At 51.6% G+C, this 20,164-nt stretch overlaps 1 protein-coding gene across 1 annotated transcript; it reads right to left on the bottom strand.

Moving 5' to 3' along the window:
• Positions 1-95: 95 nt before the first annotated feature.
• Positions 96-19,153, bottom strand: St6galnac2 (ST6 N-acetylgalactosaminide alpha-2,6-sialyltransferase 2). Its single transcript, XM_038326385.2, has 9 exons — positions 18,934-19,153; positions 13,990-14,047; positions 9,744-9,924; positions 8,482-8,644; positions 7,711-7,849; positions 5,510-5,613; positions 3,313-3,396; positions 1,890-1,989; positions 96-993 (listed from the first exon to the last, which is right to left on the bottom strand). Exons 1-9 carry the CDS (start codon positions 19,053-19,055, stop codon positions 826-828), a joined length of 1,119 nt encoding a protein of 372 aa, XP_038182313.1. The 5' UTR covers positions 19,056-19,153; the 3' UTR covers positions 96-825.
• Positions 19,154-20,164: the final 1,011 nt, after the last annotated feature.

Here is a 20,164-nt window from a genome sequence, read left to right as displayed (position 1 = left end):
CAGCAATCCTTGGATTCCCCACTCCCCCACCCCCAGCCGTACACATTTCTAGGGGCCCTGTGGTTGCGTGAGATGAAAGCACAGGAAACGGAAACTGCCTCAGTTGGTGTTTATTGAAGCTGTGATGCAAGGATGAGGGTCCGTCACTCTAGTATCCTGTTGGTGACAAGGAGTGATGGTGAATACATCTCCAGTAGGACTTCCGTGTGACACAGTCCTGAGCTGCACCTCACCACTCCCTCCAAACCGACACACGGGGAGAGACAGTGGTCATCCGGCACTTACCCTATTAGCTAGCCTCAAATTACATTCTGCCTGTGGTTCTGTCACAAGGCAAAAATGTCATGTTCTCAGAAAGCTTAAGATGTCCTCACAGGTTGAATAGCTTTGGAATTTGGCACGCCATTGGTTTTGGCTAGGGTTTGGTCTCGGCTCGATACTGGTTTCCAGATAGCCCTGAATGGCTTAATGTTCCTAGTTCAGGATCAGGTGCTAGCTTTAAACTATCAGGGTCTTTGCTGGTGAGGATCACTGTCTCATTTTGGGGGGTGAAAATGAACTAACTCTGCAAAGCAGTCTGCCCTCCCCTGGCTAAGCCCAGAAGAGTTGGCTCAAGTCAAGACTGTCGTGCATTGAACAGGCTCTGGTGATGTGGCCACGAGTCTTGTCTCAGTACCCTCTGGGGAAGTAGAGGGTCAAGGGTCAAGTAGAGTCTTGTCTCAGTACCCTCTGGGGAAGCAGAGGGTCAAGGGGACTGATGCCTCTTCCAAAGGTTGAAAGGTCAAGAAAAAGTGCTTTCGAAGCAAAGAAATGGGTTCTTCGGGGTCAGCGCTGGTACAGCCAAAGGATGCCAGCGTTGTGTAGACTCTTCCACAGGGCAGCTTCTAGGGTCAGATCATGGTTTGCGTAGAATATCACTGGTTTCTTTTCTCGCTCGAAATAGTGGTCTGAGTATTGCTGGTAGTTGCTTGTGATGAATCCGTAGGCACTGACCTGGGGAAGGACAGTCACAGTGAGCATTAGGGAGCTGCAAGGGCACAGTGAAGCAACTGGAACTAGAGTATGCCTGTCCCCCCAAGCAGGTCCCCTTGAGAAGATGAGGGAGCAGATAAAGAGCTCAGCTTACACACATTCTCACAAGTGAGTCTTAACCCCCTCAAACAAAGGGCTAATTGGTAATTACAAGTGTCCCCTTTCAGTGAGTGGCAGAGAAGGGTTTGGAACTTAAGTGTGACTCAGACATCATGATCTTTGAAGTTCAAGGATGGAGAGAATCTACAGTGACTGCAGTCAGGACACCTGCACTGAAACAGGTAAAATGTACAGAGCCAGGCGCTGTCTGACTGCCGTCCCTCATGCCTTTATGGGGATCACAGCCTATTTTTTTGTTTTTTAAGGTACCAAGGATTGAACGTAGGACCTCATGCTTGCTTCATCTGCATCCATAGCCATTTGAGAACTGCCACTCAATCTCTCTCTGCCTCCTTACACGGCAAGCAGCACTCCACCAGGCAGGAACCCTTTACCACAGCATTTCGGGTTTCTGCAGGTGCAAGGCTGGGCCTGCTGTCCTTTGCCAGCTCTAGGATATCCCCATTAAATGATTTCCCAAGCCAGATTCTGCTTTCAGAAGAGCTGTTTGGCCCACTGCACCCTAAATACCATGTCGAATAAAAAGAGGGAAGGCGGGCAGGAGGATGTCAGTGAGGCAAGGCTGGCCCAGACCAGACCCTCCGGGATGACAGGAGGAAGCGGGCTCTCCTGCTTCTGGGGAGTCCTATCTGTGGCCGAGCCCCACTTCAGGGTGGCCAGCCTTGGGAAGGACTAGTGGGCCACAGTGAGCTGACAGTCACGCTGCACGGCCAGAGCTCCTGGAGAGGACCACCTACCTGGTCACAGGTGTGCAAGGCTGTCAGCAGCATAAGCGCTCCTGTGGTGGGCATATACATGTCTCTGTAACGTGTGTTCATCAGCTTGGACTTCAGAAACCTGGAAGAACGTCAGAAACATTAAGATCTGAGAAGGGGCTAGCGAGAGAGGTTGAGAGTAAAGCCCCTGTCACACTAACTTCAGGTCCCAATCTGGGTCCCCAGCACCTATGTGAGGCTGGACACCCCAGCTGTCCTGTGGTGAGATGGGAGGCAGGGAAACTCGGAGGTCAGCCAGCCTGGCAAATGTCAAGAAACAGACAAGTAGAGAGAGCCTTCACATGCTCCTGCCTGCATGTTTCTCGCCCTGCCCAGCCCTCCCCACAAAGATTTACAAAAACAAACCCCCAAAACTTGAGAAAGATACTCAGGTGTTGAATGAGAATACCACAGCTGCATTAGACTTCATTACCCACTCAGACAGGCTGGAGACAGCCAGAAACCGGCCCTTCTACTCCAACAGTGAGGGTGTTAGGACGAAGTTAACACCTTAGAGGGGTGAGAGCCTCCCTTTTCTCCCATTCTACAACTATTGTCTTCCACCCTCATAGCTTCAAATTTTGAGCCTATATAGATGGCCTCTTTAACCTGAGAACCAAGTTTCTTTCCCCCCACACAACTGAGCCAGTAGGAACCACGGCTGAGCAGGGAGCTCACTGAGATCCTAGCTCTGGGTTCACTGGTGTGATAGTACCCACAGGTACTGCCCTCAGACCTGGCTTCCTGTCGAGAGCTTGACCGGGCAAGTCACTCAAGCTCAGAGGGCTTCCGCTGGTCTCCCACCTACTGCTCCAACCACTTTTTGTAGAGATGGTGGCCTTGGTGCTGTACAGTGGGTTTCTCAACTGTGGGGTGGCTAGCATTGGGCATCACTGCTAGACCTCTGCCCTGAAGGATGGTTGGCAGATCCCTGCTTCTACTTACTCATGTCCTGTCCTCCATGACAACCCAAACTATGTCCTGACTGAACCAAATGTCCAACCTAAGGCACCGAGGGAGGGAGAGAAGTGGTGTCTGTTTCCCTTGGTTCTCCCGGATCACTGGCTTTTGGCAGGCTGGGTTTGGAGCCAAAAGTGACGGCACTAGACTTTTAGCGCCCAGCATCTTCTGACTTTGTGAACGTGGGACTCAACTTCCCATTTCTTGTTTATTTCCTGCTGACCCTATTTACTGTATCACCGCCTCCTACACGGTCGTAAATAAGACAGTAAAAGAAATCACAGACACGCTTAGTGTAGCGATGGGCACATGGCACTCAGTACGGGCGTGCAGTCCCAGTGTGTAGTGACTGAGGCCCCGCGGAAGGCACTATAAATATGTGAGATAGGGGTGAGAAGGAAAAAGTTGGTCCTCCCATCTTCCACCCCATCCCCATCCCCCATACCTCTCTGTCAGGTAGCGGATGAAGTCTGGATGCAGGAGCTTGAATTTACTGGCAGAGGTTTCTGGTCCAAAATAGGTGTGAGGCCTAGGTCCCACGATAGAAGTGGACAGAGCGTCCAGAACCATCGTATTGAAGGGAGAGTGAGGGGAGAGTTAACCGCCGGTGGTAGCGGTAGGGCCGGGGCTGGGAGTAGAAGCGGGAGAAGGGGGTGTAGAAGGTGGCCGGTAGCACCGAAGGTACCACGTGTGGCTTCCCCTTCAGCAAGACCTCGGCTGGTGGAGTGTAGGAGAGGGAGGATGGGGGTGTGAACAGGGCCGGAGGTGTAGGGTAGGTGCAGTTCACCTGGGGGAGGTGAGGAGGTGGGGGGAGGAGGGGGAGGTATAGAGAGTCAGGTGGTGGTGGTGGCGGCTGCCTAGTCTCCTGGGCCTGGCACGGAAAGGGACAGGGAAAGCACCGATTTTGCGGAAGAGGTGCTGTAGGGGGCTGGAAATAGGGCGTCTCTTTCATGAAGCGAGGCACGTAGGGGGCAATGTAGGAAGGGATGTTGCGGATGGGCCCGATGTAGGAGGCCGAGGCCGCAGGGCTATGGGAAGGGGACCTGTTCACGGGCACCGCAGGCGTCAGGGAAGGGTTTCGAGAGAGAGCTTTCAATCCAGTCTGGGAGGGAGATTTGGAGGCTGGAGGGGTAGGGGTTTGAGTAGACCCTCGGGACACATGCTGGACGTGAGGACTAGGTGACTGGGAGGAAGCCCGGGAGGATGGCTGAGACTGAGCTGGGGTGGGGTTATGGGAGGTTGGGCGGGAGGAAGTCCCCCGGGTGGGGGAAGGGGAAGGGGCTGAGCCTCCAGAGCTAAGGGGGGGCTGCTGGTTGGTTAAATTATCAGCGTGGGCGTGGTTAGACCGGGACTGGGACGGGGATTGGGTTGGGGATGGATTAGGGGTGTGGGAGGGGGAGCTCATTGGTGTTAAGGAGGCTTAAGTCCACCCGGGGACTCTGAGGCGGTTCCCCCCAAAGCCCATTCCCAGGCGTCATAGAACCTATCCTCAGTTCTCATGACCTATAGGGGGCAATTGTTACGTAATCATAGGGTGGGGGTGGGGCACCCAGCAGGGGCTGGCCTGGTTGCTATCATTTTTTTTTTAAAGATGTATTTGTTATATATAGTGTTCTGGCTGCATATATACCTGCAGGCCAGAAGAGGGCACTAGATCTCATTCTAGATGGTTGTGAGCCACCATGTGGTTGCTGGGAATTGAACTCAGGACCTTTGAAGAGCAGCCAGTGCTCTTAACCACTGATCCATCTCTCCAGGCTGCTAGTTTCTGTCATTAAACCCATAAAGAAAGTTGCTCATTGAGAAAGTGGGTCACATGTTCCAAGAGACATGAGAAGGGTTTGGTCACCTGGCCACGGTAGTGGCATAGGTTCTCAGGCACAAGACATTGAACCTGGCTCAAGTGAGCAGATTCAAGCCAGGGCTCAGACATGGATCATCAGGAAGGTGCTGAGAGGACATGGCACTCTCTGTTCCTACCTCTCTGGACCGAGCCTGGGGATCTAGTGTTCTTGGCTCCTGGGCAGAGCCCTGGGGAGGACGCCTACCTGCCAGCATCAGTGTGACACAGACACTAGCCCCACTCATCGTTTCCAGAGCAGTGTGCTCAGTGGGCCAGCTGCCAACTGAGGAGAAGCCTCTAGCCCCTGCTGCCTGTCTGTCCTCCAGCAGGACAGCAGCCTAGAGCTGAGGGGCCAGGCCTGTTCACCCTTAGACTACCTCTGATCCAGCAGGGAAGCCGGTAGGGCTACCTGGACCCTGGATCACCTGAAAGAATGTGAGCCCTGCCAAATCTGCCTTCAGCTTTAAATGCCAACACTGCAGGTGGCCAAGCAATACCTCTCCATCCACTGGACAAGAGTTCTGTGAGCCTTGTGGCCTGCCCCACCCGAGGGTCCTCAGAAGAGGGCACCCACTGTCAACCAGAGCACAACCCTCAATGATAAGTTATGCTGGATAACTAGGGACTATTGAATATTGTAGAGAGATTTTTCTCTTTGCCCAGCTTCTCTTAGCATAGCCAGGGCTAAAGAGTCATCAGCCAGCTTCTCTCTCCAACCATGGATCCTGTGAACAAGGGGGGGATGCTCACGGTCCTCCTCACCCCACATGACAGGCCCACACACCAGTCAGTCGCTCACCTGTCCCCTTTATCAGGGCCCTCTGGGACAGGCACACCCAGAATGGCAGATCTCAGCATCAGGTATTCACGGATGCTCGAGGGGATGAAGATGTAGCGCAGGTCCTGCCAGGGTACCAGACAAGGCCACCTTCAGCTCCAGAGAAAAACAGTCCTCTGCCTCACCTTGCTACCCAAGCTTGTGAGCATTTCCTTGCTAGGCTGTATTCCCACTCCGAGGGACCTGGATGGTTTTATTGTCGGCTCACAGAACCTTTGATGTCCCTCCCCATAAGAGGTGAAGCAAGGTTGCCGTTCCCTTGAGGACTGGCTAGACTTTGTGACTATTGTGTAGCATCTTCTCTGTGTTTTGTTCTTTTGGAGACAGGATGTCAAAATCCCTATGCAGTCCCAGGAAGTCCTGATCCTTTTGTCTCTTGACCCTCCTGCCAGACTCTAAAATTAGAAAATAGAGAGCTAGAGAGATGACTCAGCAGTTAAGAGCACTTGCTCTTCTTCCGGAAAACCTGGGTTTCGTTCCCAGCATCCACATGGTGGTTCATAACCGTCCACAACTCCATCTCCAGGGGACCCAGCACCCTCTTCTGGCCTCTGTGAGCACCAAATATGTGCATGGCCCACAGACGTAGGTGCTGGCCTCATACACATAAGATCTTGAAGATGGTCATAAAAGGGGCCTTGCTTCCTTGCTCTCTCTGGATTGCTCACTCTGGGGGAAGTTAGCAATCATGTCATGAGGGCTCTTGGGGGATGGATCTTCAGAAGGGCCCAGGTGAGATAAACCTGCAATATGTCCGTCTTGACTCCAGCCCTACTCCTGCCTTCAGATAGAAGCCGTTCCCAGCCCGAGAGAACCTGAGCTGGACCTGCTTGCTAAGCCACTCCCAAATTCCCGCAACATTGGCTTGATGAGATTATTTAAGGGTGTGTGTGTGTGACAGACCCTACAAAAGTCCAATGGCCACATTGTGTTCTCTCACCAACTGATAGCTTCTGCGGTGGGGACTCAGCGGTAGACAATATGCTTAGGACACTCCTGAATGTCCCCATCAGAGGCAGAAGCTTGGAGAAACATGGCCCATCCCCTCCTAGGCCCATAGCGCCCCTTGCCCAAGAGCCTTGCACGTGGCACCCAGAGAGCTTGAGGCAGAAAGCATGGCATTAGAGCAAGTAAATGTGGCAGGAAGAGCTAGGGAGAGGGCTCCAAGGCTGGCTCCGACACTGGCTGTGGCAGGTCACGAGCCTCTTTGAACTTTCTCTCCCTACACAGAGCTCTGATGAGAGTCCACGAAGTCACACATGTCATTCTATGGTCGGCAGTGTGGGGAAATGGAAACATCTCCAGGGGGGCCTGGATCTGGGCAGTTCTAGCCCAGTGGTTTTGGACACATTCCCAACCTCTCAGCAGTTTCCCCTGCTAGAGACAAAGGTTCACTGTATAGACCTGGCTGACCTGGAGCTCGCTATGTAGACCAGACTGGCCTCAAAAATCATACAGATCTGCCTGTCCTTGCTCCCAGGTGCCGGGACTGCATGTGTACACCGTCACGCCTGACAACCTTCAGTATCGCTTAACTCTGCCATCTGAAGACAGGTACGATGATTCCACAGGGAGCAACCGTGACACTCTGGGGACACAGGACATACCCAATAAATGCTGTTGCACTGTGCAAAGATAAGGGAACTCTGGGGTGGGCAGTCTAGGTTTGAATCTTGAGCCTTCTGCTGGCTTGCTGCCTGGAAGGGCTCTGGTCTTCAGACTCTTCCTCAGTGAAGTGGGGGTTCACAAGGCATCCCATCTGCATTCAGGAAATATTAGTTCTTCCCCTTCCACGCTCAAGAGGCAGCCCTGAGCCATTGGAAAGAATGGGGAAATCTCCAGCAGATTTGCCGATTTGCCTTTATTTAGCTCTAATATCTGCCTCATGGGGCCGAGTTCTTTTTGCTTTGTTGTTTGAGACAGGGTCTCTCTCTGTAAGCCCTGGCTATCCAGGAACTCACAGAGATCTGCCTGCCTCTGTCTAGAGAATGCTGGGATTAAAGGTGTGCACCACCACACCCAGCAGGTGACCAAGACCTTAACACCATCTCTCCATCCTTGGGACAGGGAGTCTGTGCATCCCAGGACCCAGCCCCACATGAGTCCCTAAGAAGACAATGCCTACTGCCAGCCACCATGGCTTCACCCATTGCTGGCCTCACCTGCCCTTGTGGTACAGAGGTGAAGCCCAGGCTGGAGTAGGAGATGAGGGAATTCTTCATGGTGTTCACGGTAAAGCCATAGAAGGAGGTTTTGTTGCCCACGTCGCGCTCGAAGCCTTTGATCACCGCTCCGTTGAGTCTGGCCCCAGCAGAAGGCCATCAGCGTCTTTGCGGCTACTCCATGTTGTCTGGTTTACTTCCATGTCCACGGCACTGCCTCACCTGTGCCCATCCCTCTTACTGCACCACTCCTGCCCATGAGAATACCTGGCTTGGGGGTCTAGCCTATCCTCACTTCTAGGGTCCTCAAGGGATGCTCTCCGAATGGGTAAGCTGGCCGTGGGGACCCTTCCTCCCAGGTTCCTTCACGCTGGGTGCCTGTGCTCTGTCTTCAGGGTTGGTTAATCCTTGGTCTAGACCAGTGGTTCTCAACCTTCCTAATGCTGTGACCCTTTAATACAGTTCCTTATGTTGTAGTGACCCCAACCATAAACATTATTTTTGTTGCTACTTCATCACCATAATTTTGTTACTGTTATGAATCATAATGTAAATATATATGTGTTTTCCAATGGTGTTAGGTGACCCCTGTGAAAGGGTCATTTGACACCCCCCATGTGACCATGAGCCACAGATTGAGAACTGTTGGTCCTAACTGCTGAGCTGCCTTAGGATGGCAATTACCTTGGCTTTGGCCTCTGGGTAGATGTTCCCTCAGGACTAGCAAAACAAGAGCTTTTCACCCAACTGCCTGGCCCCTGCCCTCATTACCTGAACACATAGTCATGGGCATCGATTTTCTGACCCTGACGGGATCCGTTCAGAATGCCTCCGTTACCCACCACAGCACACCGAATACAGCTTAGTGGTTTGGAAGGACCGAACAGCTCAGCGTTCTCGGGGTTCTTGAGAAGGCATAGGGTAGACATGATAGCTGTGGGTGAAGACAAAGGGGGAACCATGAACAGCGAATGTTGCCAGGCTTTCCCCAGATGGTCTGGCTTGAGACCTATGTTATGGAGACCCAGGAAGTACAGAGGATGGGGGTAGAAGAAGAGACAGTGTTTGTGGAGGGGGTGGAGAGAAGTATGGGGGGTCTGGGTGGCCTGAATATTTAGTTCTCTAAGATTATACACACCAAAAAGAAGAAGAAGAGGAAGAGGAGGAGGAGAAGGAAGAGGAAGAGGAAGAGGAGGAGGAGGAAGAAAAAGAGGAAGAGGAGGAGGAAGAAAAAGAGGAAGAGGAGGAGGAGGAGGAGGAGGAAGAGGAGGAGGAGGAAGAGGAGGAGGAGGAAGAGGAAGAGGAAGAGGAAGAGGAGGAAGAAAAAGAGGAAGAGGAGGAAGAGGAGGAGGAGGAAGAGGAGGAGGAGGAAGAGGAGGAGGAGGAAGAAGAAGAAGAAGAAGAAGAAGAAGAAGAAGAAGAAGAAGAAGAAGAAGAAGAAGAAGAAGAAGAAGAAGAAGAAGAAGAAGAAGAAGAAGAAGAAGAATCATCATCCAAGACAGGGTCTCTCTATGTAGCCCTGGATATCCTGAAACTCACAGAGATCCACCTGCCTCTGCCTAGGGAGTGCTGGGTTTAAAGGTGTGTGCCACCACACCCAGCAGGTGACCGAGATCTTAACACGATCTATCCATCCTTTGAACATGGAATCTGTGCGTCCCAAGGCCCACCCCACACAAGAGTTCCTTGGGGTGTGTCTGAGTGTGGTTGGTGGTGTGGGCAATAGGCATCCATGATGGTGCCATGAAGGCCCCTAAACCTCTGCTATCAAACTGCCATTAAACACTGGGCATTTTCCATGCCAAGGAGACCCCAAGATAGTGAAAGCCACTAAGCAAGGGCATCTCAGCTTAGCCCTGGGTGACTGGAAGAAGGAGGAGAGAGAGACACAGGAGTCACACAGAGAAGACCCCACGAGGCTCTCCATAGATGCTGTGAAGGCAGCCAGACCTGCTACACAGCAGGGCCAACAGTGGGAAGAAGAAGGGGCGAGCTGGGGCAGGAGGCAGAGGGCAGAGAGGAGGAGTGGTTACCTTCGCGGGAGAGCCCCTGCCACCCATAGGGGACTTTATAGTGGCTCAGATTGTTCCAGAGTTCTTGAGTGGAGAGGCCGCCCCACAGCAGCACTGGGGTGGAGAGATCAAACAGGCCCCGGAAGTGGTGGTCCTTGTGAACGGCCAGGGAGAGCCGGTGCTGACAAAGCTGCCTCTGTGGCTGAGAAGAGGAGAGGGCTAAGCCTGTGGGGCAGGGGCCAGGGTGTGTCTCCCGGGAGCCTACGACATCACTGGAGAATTCAGATGGAGGGGCTAGCTTCCTTTACCCCTCCAGAAGGGTCATCACTGGATCTGAGATAGCCAGCGATCCAGCAGCCCGGTGGGGTCAGGGAACTTTCTGGATTTAGCCTGTCCAGCCTTTCTTCTCCAGATGTCACACATCCATGTTTCAGTGGATCTGGCTTCATACTCCTCCAGCTCCCACTTGGGCAAACTTTGGGTACTTAGCAACCAGTGGGTATGACCTGGATTTGGAATCTCCCTGCCTGACGGCAGCCCTACCACCAGGAGGATCTCCGTGGGAAATGAGAGTTGCTGAGAAGCATCGAGACCGTTCTCCTTCCCTCGGCTGCTGATTTCTAACCCGCAGCCCACTCATGCCCACTGAGAACCTTAACGCGAAGACTGTGATGCTTTGGACATGGCGTGCCATTCAGGTAGCCTTCGTCCTCACCTGGTGGAGCCAATTGCAGAGAGGCATTTGGACCACAAGAGTCCTGCCTTTATCAGTTAACTCATAGATGGGTTAATGATTTGATGACAGCCCGGCATGGTGGTGCACACCTTTAATCTTTAATTCTAGCACTCCCAATGCAGAGGCAGGGGGAATCTCTGTTGAGTTCATGGCCAGCCTGGTCTAAATATCAAGCTCCAGGATAGTCAGGGATACATGGGAAACCCTGTCTCTAAACACTACTACTACAATAATGATGATGATGATGATGAAGAAATAATATAATGGCATATGGGAGGTGGTAGAAACTTCTGCAGTGAGGCCTCCCTGGAGGGAGGTGGTCACTGCAACATGTTTTGAGGGCTCTATCTTGTCCCAGGGTCCCCTTTGTGCTCTCTCACCCTGCTTACTGGCTGCCATGATATAAATGACTCCATTTTATCACCTGCTGTGTTCCATGATGCCCTCCCTGCCTTTAGGAACAGTGGATCCGAGTGACCAGGGCGGGAGCCAGGAGCCAGGAGCCAGAAGCCAACACAACTGCTCCTCCTTTGCAGTTTCTTTCTTATGCATTTGTCACAGCAGAAGCTGAAGCATCGAGTTTACTCGGAAATAAGGTATTTGTGAAGTCACCAGAAGGGAGTCTTAGGCAGCCCCCCTGATGATGAGGCCGTGTGGAAAATGGAAGCCACACAGGGAAGGGTGCAATGATGGACTGGAACTGAGCCAAGCCCAAGACATCGTGGAGATGCCAGAGGACAGACGAAGCCAAGGGAAGCTTTTTAGAACCCCAGGGGAAGTATGCAGCTCTGATGTGATATTAGTCCTCTGGCATTCAGAACCAGAGCGTTGATTTGGTTTTTTTTTTGTTTTGTTTTGTTTTTTAATGATGCATATGTATGCTTTTATGTGTGTGAGAGCAGCTGCAATAGAGACCAGAGGTATCAGAGTCCCCAAGGTTGGGGTTCTAGGAGGTTGTGAGTGAGCCGCTTGATACAGGTGCTGGAGACCAAATTTGGGGCCCCTGCAAAAGCAGTACAATCTCTTAACCCACTGAGCAATCTCTCCACTCCCAACCTCTGTTGTTTGAAGTCACCTAGCCTGTGCCCTGAGTTCTGGGAGCCTCGGGGAAACAAGACATCAGCTTTGCAGTCAGGGCCCTTCCTTCAGGAGACTGAAGTTCTTAGCCAGTACCCATGCTAATCTGCAGCTTCCCCACAGTATTGGGTCTCACACAGTTTTGGTGAGGGGGTGGGGCAAGGCTCTGTTCCTTCTGAATAAGCTTCTTTGTGAAGCCGTTGATCAAAGGACAGAGCAGGAAATGGTCAGACTGTGGTTTCTGCTATCATGCAACATGTGAGCATCCCACACTATGCAAAAATGCTGCAACCCAAACCCGCAGGGCATATGGCGAGATGAGATGAGTGGAGAAACACTCAGGAACGTTGCCAATGGTGCATTAAAGCGCACACACACATGCGGGACCCCCCCCCCCAACACACACACACACACAAGCAGAGCAAGAAAGTCAGATTTGTGTTGTGCCCCATGGCCAAGGAGTACACGACTTCTGCCTAAACCATTGTACTTCCCTTGGAAAGACTGGAGGTTTGCTTGTGGGCGCTGGTGTCTGAAGGGCAAGCAGTTAGTAAGGTTCAATGAAATGGCAGGAAGGGGTTGCGTGGAATCAGGAAGGGGGTTATAATGGCAGGTGTGAGTGGGCTAGCCCATGACTCAGGTAATAAAGTTGATGGGTGTTTTTGTATAGTCCTGCACGGCTCAGTTCAGTTGGGTGCACTTTCTGCATTTATCTGGTGCCCTCACCAACAGATGGACACACCCGCGTCTCCAATATTTCCTAAAGATAAACCAGACACATTCCAGCTCACATGAAGTTACTTTTGTTTAAAGCCACAAATAAATCCCTCTTTCTGTGTGGGAATTCAACCGGCCTTGCTGCTTCCCAGGGCCACACTTCCATCAAAAGCTCCTCCAATAAAAGATACTTTGTGCATTCCTATGTCTGTCTGCCTTTCTTTCTTTGGTCTGGGTACCTCGAACATGATGGTGGGATTGTCCCCATTGTAGAATAGCTTGCTTCCTATATTCAAAAGTCACCGCAATGCTTATTTTAAACTACCTGGGGCTGTGCGCCAATCAGCACCAAGCAGAATACCCACTGGAAACTTAAAGATGACCTGGCCCATGCACTCCAGTTACCTGCAGCCTCTTCAGCTGCTAACACAGGCTCATGGCCTGTTTCACACACAGGTTCCCTTATCACTTGACCAGACCAGACCAGACCAGACCACTGTGCTGTCTCCGAATGCCTGGTCTATCACTAAACTCTTCACCGCATGGATGCCTTTTCTCCCCGAGCTCCAAAACCTCAGTTAACATGTTGGAGTTCAGGCTCTTGGGTACTGCAAACAATGTTTAAGCCTGTATTAACCATAAAAGGAACAGACATCTCCCAGTTCATCCAATAAGAGGAGCTGGTGGGGGCAGGAAAGTTCTGCACACCACCCAGCGTGTGGCCAGTTCTGGGGTCAGATCGGAGCTCCCATCCCGGTGGCACCGATTGCTGTTGGGTGGCCCTGCGCAAGGCATCCAACTGCTCCGTGCCTCCACCTCAAACGCACCAATTTACTGTTTGCCTGAAACTTGAGAATGAAGTGCTGTGTCAGCTACTACTTGGGGTTATAGACTAGAGTCTTGAAGCTCTAAGACCCCTAAGGCAAACCTGGGGCATTTCCCCAGAGTTTAGCATTACTCCTCCGTGAGCAAGTGAACTGTGACTTATCATAAGGAGATATCTGGAGAAACAGAGTACAGAATCCATTCAACACAAAAATACAATTTTAATGGGCTGGAGAGATGGCTGGGTGGTTAAGAATATGCATTGCTCTGTCAGAGGACCAGGGCTCAATTCCCTGCATCTGCAATGGGTGGCTCAAGACTGCCCACAATCCCATTTATAGGGGATCCTATGCATTTTGGGATCCTGCACACAAGTGATTTATATACATATACACAAGCAAACATATACTACTAATAAATATTAAAATAAAGTAAAATAATTTTTTTTAAAAGAAAGGCAGTTTGAAGAGGCTGGAGAGACGACTCAGTGGTGAAGAGAACATACTACTCTTGGAGAGTATCTGAGTTCAGTTCCCAGCACCCACAACTGGCTGTAACTCCGAGTCTGGGGGTTCTACTGCCTGTATCCTCTGTGACACCTGCACTCACACCCACATACATACACAATACATTCAGACACATAGTTAAAAGGACACAATTTTAAGACTTCCAAGAACGTTCTAGCTGGCTACACTGCAGAACATATCTATTCACCACTTTCTGTTGGGATTTAGGAAACACTGTATTCCAGGTCTAAGATGCCTCAGGAGGATGGATGTCTATCCCTGTGCTGGTAAACGTCCAAACAGATTAGACCCAGGAGCCTCAAGAATGTTGTTTATTTTCTTCTCTCCTCCTCCCCTCTGAACTAGAAGATGCTCAAACTGCCCCCAGAGTGGTGGACCACTGTACCTTTCTGTTTTCGGCATTCGGTGCCTTGGGTTCAAATGCTCGCGGTGATGTGATGCTCCTGGGGGGAAAAGGCAGAAGTAAAGTGGGGGTCCAAGCAGCACCTTAAGCTTCTAGACTGATTTCCTCAGCTCCGAGGCTGACAAAGTGCCCGGATCCCCAGGGTGTCTACTCCTTGGATCTATCCTCCACACATATTCTGGCCACAGCTCCCTGTTCAGGTGCACAAACTACTGTCACTCAACTACGTCCCGCCCAGCTGCACAAAGGAAGAAACTGAGTCTCTGCAAGGGGCAGAAAAGTGGAGTTTATAGGAATAGGGGTAGTTAAAATATGAAGCTAGAAAACAGGAAAGACGGGCAGTCCCTGGAACTGTGACCATCTGAGAGGTCTCCTGCCAAAGTCCCAGGGGTAAATGTTGCAATATAAACCCTTAATCCCAGAATTTATTTGTTTGTTTAGGTTTTTTTGAGACAGGGTCTCTCTGTGTAACAGCTCTAGCTGTCCAAGAACTTGCTTTGTAGACCAGGCTGGCCTTGAACTCACAGAGATTCACCTGCCTCTGCCACCGGGGTGCTGGGCTTAAAAGTCTGCGCCACCACCGCCTGGTTAATCCCAGGATTTAGGAGACTGAGGCAGAAGGATCAAGAATTCAAGGCTACCCTCTACGTAGATTTGAAGCTAGTCTCAGGCTGGTGACGAAGTCTCCTGACACAGAATATAACAGCAACAGCAACAACAAAAGCCTGAGGGGCAGTTGTTAGGGATGGGATGATGAGGGGAGGAGTCTCCTCCAGCAGATGTTGCCCACAGCTCTGCAGCTGCATCCCCGTGTGGCTTGAAAACCTGACTCTTAAGGTTGCATGCAGCTCTGTCTCTGGTCAGCTGCCCATTGAATCTCCCAAAACCTCGGTCTCCGCCTCTGTTCACCAGTACTTGGCTCACCTGAGTGTTGGAAGGGGCCCAAGAGAACAGCTATATTGTCCCAAATGGAAGGTCTTCTAAATGCCAGCCATTGTTCCTAAGGGAGAAAGGCGAGGGTTCTTGTACCTCTCCGCCAGTGTCTTCTAAAAGGAGGCAAGAGGGTGCTCACATTTCCCGGGCACTACGAGGCCCTGGGCAGAGGGGAAAGAATGGTAGAGCACCTGGTGGTCAGGTACTCCCTCCTTTATTACCCATACCCCTGAAGCATCAGTGAAGAGGGGGTGTGGAGGGCTGGGGGCCAGGAGTTTTGCCTGGGAAACAAAGGTCTCCTGTAGATGCTGAGCCTGCTAAGCCAGTGCAGAGTTTGTAATCAGTGCCACCCTTTGGTTTCCCAGGCTCCTAGTAAGATCCTGAAGGGACTCAAATGGAGATGATCCTAATCCTCCCCCTCCTTGCTCCTTCCCTCCTCCACTAGCCAGATGTCCATCCCCTATAATCCTGTGGCTTCTCCCTCCCTCCTCTAAGAAGTTGAGACCTGGCGCTGCTTAGCTTAGGCAACCTGGAAAAGGAGGCTGGCAAACATTCACACCCTGCAGGTTCTGAGATTCTGATTGAGTTCAAGCTCACCTCTCCCCTCACCTTCCCCCACTCTCTGGTAACTATATCCGGCATCAGGCCTGTGAACCCAAGGAGGAACCACCAAACTCACAGGGCAGGGCGAAAGTGATTGAGATGGGGTGAGGCTAGTGGGGACCCTCCTGAACCCCGCCCCTCTCTCCAGGTCTAATGGTATTTCCAAGCTTCCCTGGGGTTGGTGAAGTCATAGGCCCTTTCTTAGGAATCCTCATTCTTCCTGCTCCCGAGGGCTCCTCCTTAAAGGGAAGTAGGCACCCACACGCCCGGGAAGACTCGCAGCCTGAGAAATAACGACAAAGTGTGCATTCTTCCAAAGCTAAATGTATTCGTCAGGTGTGGTGGCCGGCACCAGCTATAATTCTAGCACCCTAGAGGCAGAGGCAGGAGGAGTAGGAGTTCAAGGCCATCCTCAGCTACTTAAAGGAGTTTGAGGTCAGTTTGAGTTTTATCAGATACTGTCTCAAAACAAAGAAACAAAGTAACGAAATAGAGTCAATTTTAACAGCGTGTGTATGATGTGTGTATGTGTGCAGTGTGTGGTATGTGTGCATTCATCTGTGTGAAGGCACACGGAGGAGCACATGTGGAGGCTAAAGGGAACTTTGTAGAACCCAGGGCTAGAAGAACCTAAAGATTGGGGGGTGGGAAGTTGCTGTGTATTGCTGTCTTCTGGGTACGGCAGGCCACTGCAATCAAGAACTCAGAGCAGCTGCCTGCCCTAATCTTGCACAAGGCTGGGCCTGTCAACAGTCCCCTGTGGGTAGGGGAGGGGCGCTTGGAACCCTGCTCTCCCTTGGGAAAGGATTAATGATATGGATGGATGCTGGAGACAGGGGAGTTATTGTCTTCAGTTGTGTGCCCAGTGGTGAGCCCACCAGACTCTAATGGGCTGGTCCACAGCCCTGTTCACGCAGACCCTTGGTTAAACTCAGAAGTTCATAAAACAAAGCAAAAACGAAAAGAGCTTGCTTATGGGAAAGTAAGGAATGCGGGTGGGAGCGTGGGGGAGGAGACAAGAGAGGGTGAAGGGGGAGAGCCATTTTAGAACACTGTATATATATCCATCCTTTTCGTCTTCCTTCCTTTCTTCTTTCCTTCCTTCCTTCCTTCCTTCCTTCCTTCCTTCCTTCCTTCCTTTTTTTTTTCTTTTTTCTTTTCCTGAGACAGGTTTCTCTATGTAGGCCTGGCTGTCCTGGAATTCACTCTGTAGCCCAGGCTGGCTTGGAACTTAGAGATCCGCCTACCTTTGCCTCCTGAATGCTGGGATTGAAGGTGTGCGCTATCACCACCACCGGAGCGACATGTAGAATTTTCAAAGAACAAATTTAATTTAAAAATATTGGCTATAAAAAGTGACCTTAAAAAATAAAATAAAGTTCCCAGATGCTGGGCATCAGTGGTGCATGCCTTTAATCCCAGCATTTAGGACACAGAGGCAGATCTTTGAGTTCGAGGCCAGCCTGGTCTACACAGCGTGTTCCAGGACAGCCAGAGCTGTTACACAAAGAGACCCAGAGAGGAGAACTCTCTGGAACCAGAGTCCTCTGTGAGCAGACGTCTAGATCCCCAGCTAAGGTGCGATAAGAACCCTCTTGGTAGGCCCAGGAACTTTTCTATCTGGACTGTCTCTTGGTTCTCTTCACAGGAAGGATGCTCAGCCATCCTCTCAAAGTCCTGCTTCCTACAGCCAGGCTAAGTCCTGACCTGTCCCTTCCTCCCCCACAGCAAACACTAACACAAAGAAAGAAAAGGATGGGTTTTGGTTCACAGAAGACTTTGTCAGGGTTTTGTTTTGTGTTTAGTTATTGTTTTTGTCTTATTTTTAGTCCTGGGGACCGAGCCTCAAGACCTCATTCATGAGAGGCACGTACTCTACTAACTGAACTGTCTTTTGGAGGAAGAAAGATTTCTTTTTTAAAAATCATTTATTTATTTATTTATTTATTTATTTATTTATTTATTTATTTATTATGCACACAATATTCTGTCTGTCTGTATGTCTGCAGGCCAGAAGAGGGCACCAGACCCCATTACAGATGGTTGTGAGCCACCATGTGGTTGCTGGGAATTGAACTCAGGACCTTTGAAAGAGCAGGTGATGCTCTTAACCACTGAGCCATCTCTCCAGCCCAAGAAAGATTTCTTCAACCTACACAAAGAACCACAGTCAACTAGGAAATACCGAGAGCAGGAGAGACAGTCTTCCACAGGCAAGGGCACACCAACTGGCTTTCCAGTACCAAAAAGCCATCCCTGAACACACACATACACACACACACACACACACACACACACGTAACTGTATACAAACTGCACAGGTTGTATTTAGGTATATATGCATGTAACAGCAATTAATGAAAAAAGAGGCCAGGAATTTGAAAAAAAGCAAAGGAGAGTGTATATGGGAAAAAAGGGAACGGGGAAATGATGTCATTATAATCTCAAAAATAAAAGAAGTAATAAAAGTATTTTTTTAAAGAGGAAAAGCTTTGTTGAGATGGAATCCGATGTCACTAACCCTCGGTGAGAAGTCACGTTAAGGAGCCTTGCAGGATGTTGCCTAGCTTCAGTGTGGCCAGCTGAGGGGACTGGACTCAATTGTTTGCAAGCAAGTTTCATGTTATTTTGCAACTGAGCTGTGTCCTTCAGTCAAACACTAGATGCTAACTTTTTTTTTTTTCATCTCAGCAGGCCTCGCTGAGGATTGTGCAGAATCAAAAGGGCTAGAAGAGAAAGGCTGGTTGCTGAGGTCTCTGCTTAACGCTGTGTGCTTAACGCTCCTTCTGCCCCCAAGCCCACATTCTAGGTATGTCTAGGTGCACCTCCCAGAAATAAAGCTAACCCCTCTCGAGGCTCCCTCAGTAAATGGGAACTGTAGCCCGCCAAAGATATTCTCAGGTTTGTGTGAAGCGGGAGGAATTGGGTGGAAGGGTCAGATTTGTCCTGAATCGCCCGTGTTGCTCCAGGTGCAGTTGGCCTTTTCGCTGGGCCGTGCCCAGTTGGCGCTTATCGAAGTTACCACTTAAACAAATAGGCCCAGATAAAAGGGAGCCAGGTGCAGGCAGGCCTGAGCACAGAGCCCAAAGAGAACGAACGGAACGGGAGCCTGGTGAGAAGGAGAAAGTTGGAAAACGGGAATTGGGTCTCTACCCCAAAAGTGGATCCAGGAAGAAAGTGGCAACAGGGAGCTTTTGATTAGGCCTGGACGAAATTAAGCAAAGACAACAGGGTCACCAGTGAGTTCGGGGCAGGGAGTGGGCAGCACGAAATTAAGGTGGCAAAAAGCGTGTCGCCGCTGCGAGTCAGCCCAGGGTGTCCGCGGGCGACTGGAGAGCTGTGAGCGCGCCCTCTCCCCGCGCCCTGGGCTCAGCGTCCCTCAGCGCTTACCTGGCCGGGGCCCCGGGCTCCTGGGATCGCTGTCCCACCGAGGAATACAGCGTGAGGAGGACCCCGGAGCTGGCGGCGAAGATCAGCAGCATCCGGAACAGCCTGCGGCGCGGGAGGTCCATTCGAATCCGGCCGGGGTGCGCCCCTTCTGCCACCCTCGCTCCTTGAGCTCCGGGACGGAGTGGCCAGACCTGGAGGGACGCGCGGAGGCGGTAGCCCTGCTCTGCCCCGCCCAGCCCACCGCGGGCGGCCGCGGCGCCTCCGGGTCCTGCCGCTCCCCCTGTGTCCCAGGCCGGAGGTCGGCCACGACTTCAGAGACTGAGTGTCTCTAGAGCCGCCCCGCAAAAGGACAGAGCCGCGATTGCCAATCCAGGGCTGCCCCCGGGGACTTCGATGGCGGTCACGCAGGGCGCTGTTCTCCCGCCAGAGCCACAGCCCAGACGCACCTAGTTCAGAGTTGGGCAGGGACCTCAGGGACGTTCGCACCGTCCAGGGCCAGCCTGTGCAGTGAAGGACGGGAAGGTCGCCTATTGCGCTGGCTGAGCACTGTGCGTGTAGGGACCCACCCCAACTTTGTGAACTTAAGAAGAGGGTGTGTGGCCGCTATGAAACAACCTAGATTTGGGGTTGAAGGTGGAGGGGTCGGGCAGGGAGCCTGCCTCGGTGGGGTGCACTGTGGGGCTTAGGTTGTCACCCCTTTCTTTGGTGAGGACCCATTGCGGTGGAGGGCGTCGTGTAGGGAGCCTGCGGTGATGGTTGTTATTGCTTTGTTTGGTGACGATGTAAAAGTCAGCCCTTTCCGCGAACTATTTTTACAAATGGAGGCCAACTTGGCCTGAGAGTCTGAAAGAGACTTAGTGGAAGGGATGGAGCAGGGCGTCAGCATCACCAAGAGAGGCTGGGGAAACAGGACGGTGCCCTTTGGAAGCGGATTCCCTTCCTGTCTGGGAATGATCGGTGAGATGGTGTGTTCTCCAGTAGGCAGTGTCTTAGACCCCAGAACCCTGTGAAATAGCCCAGACTCCAAACTCTAGGGTCTGAAAGGGTGAACCTCGAAGTCCCGAACTGCGTTAATCTGCTGACAGCTGAGGAAACTCTGGGATGCAGGCATCGGTATTTGCCCAGTCAGGCTTTCTGGGCCCTGGGTCTCTCTGTGGTCAGGAGTGGCCTCTTCACAGGCTTCCATCTGGTCAGGTGTGGACCAGGACAGGGTCCCTGGAGTGCAGCCATG

The sequence above is a fragment of the Arvicola amphibius genome, chromosome 4 (assembly GCF_903992535.2).
Source record: "Arvicola amphibius chromosome 4, mArvAmp1.2, whole genome shotgun sequence".
Taxonomy (NCBI): Eukaryota; Metazoa; Chordata; class Mammalia; order Rodentia; family Cricetidae; genus Arvicola; species Arvicola amphibius.
The sequence above is the reverse complement of the archived record's forward strand: the minus strand, read 5'-3'. Positions and strand labels throughout refer to the sequence as shown.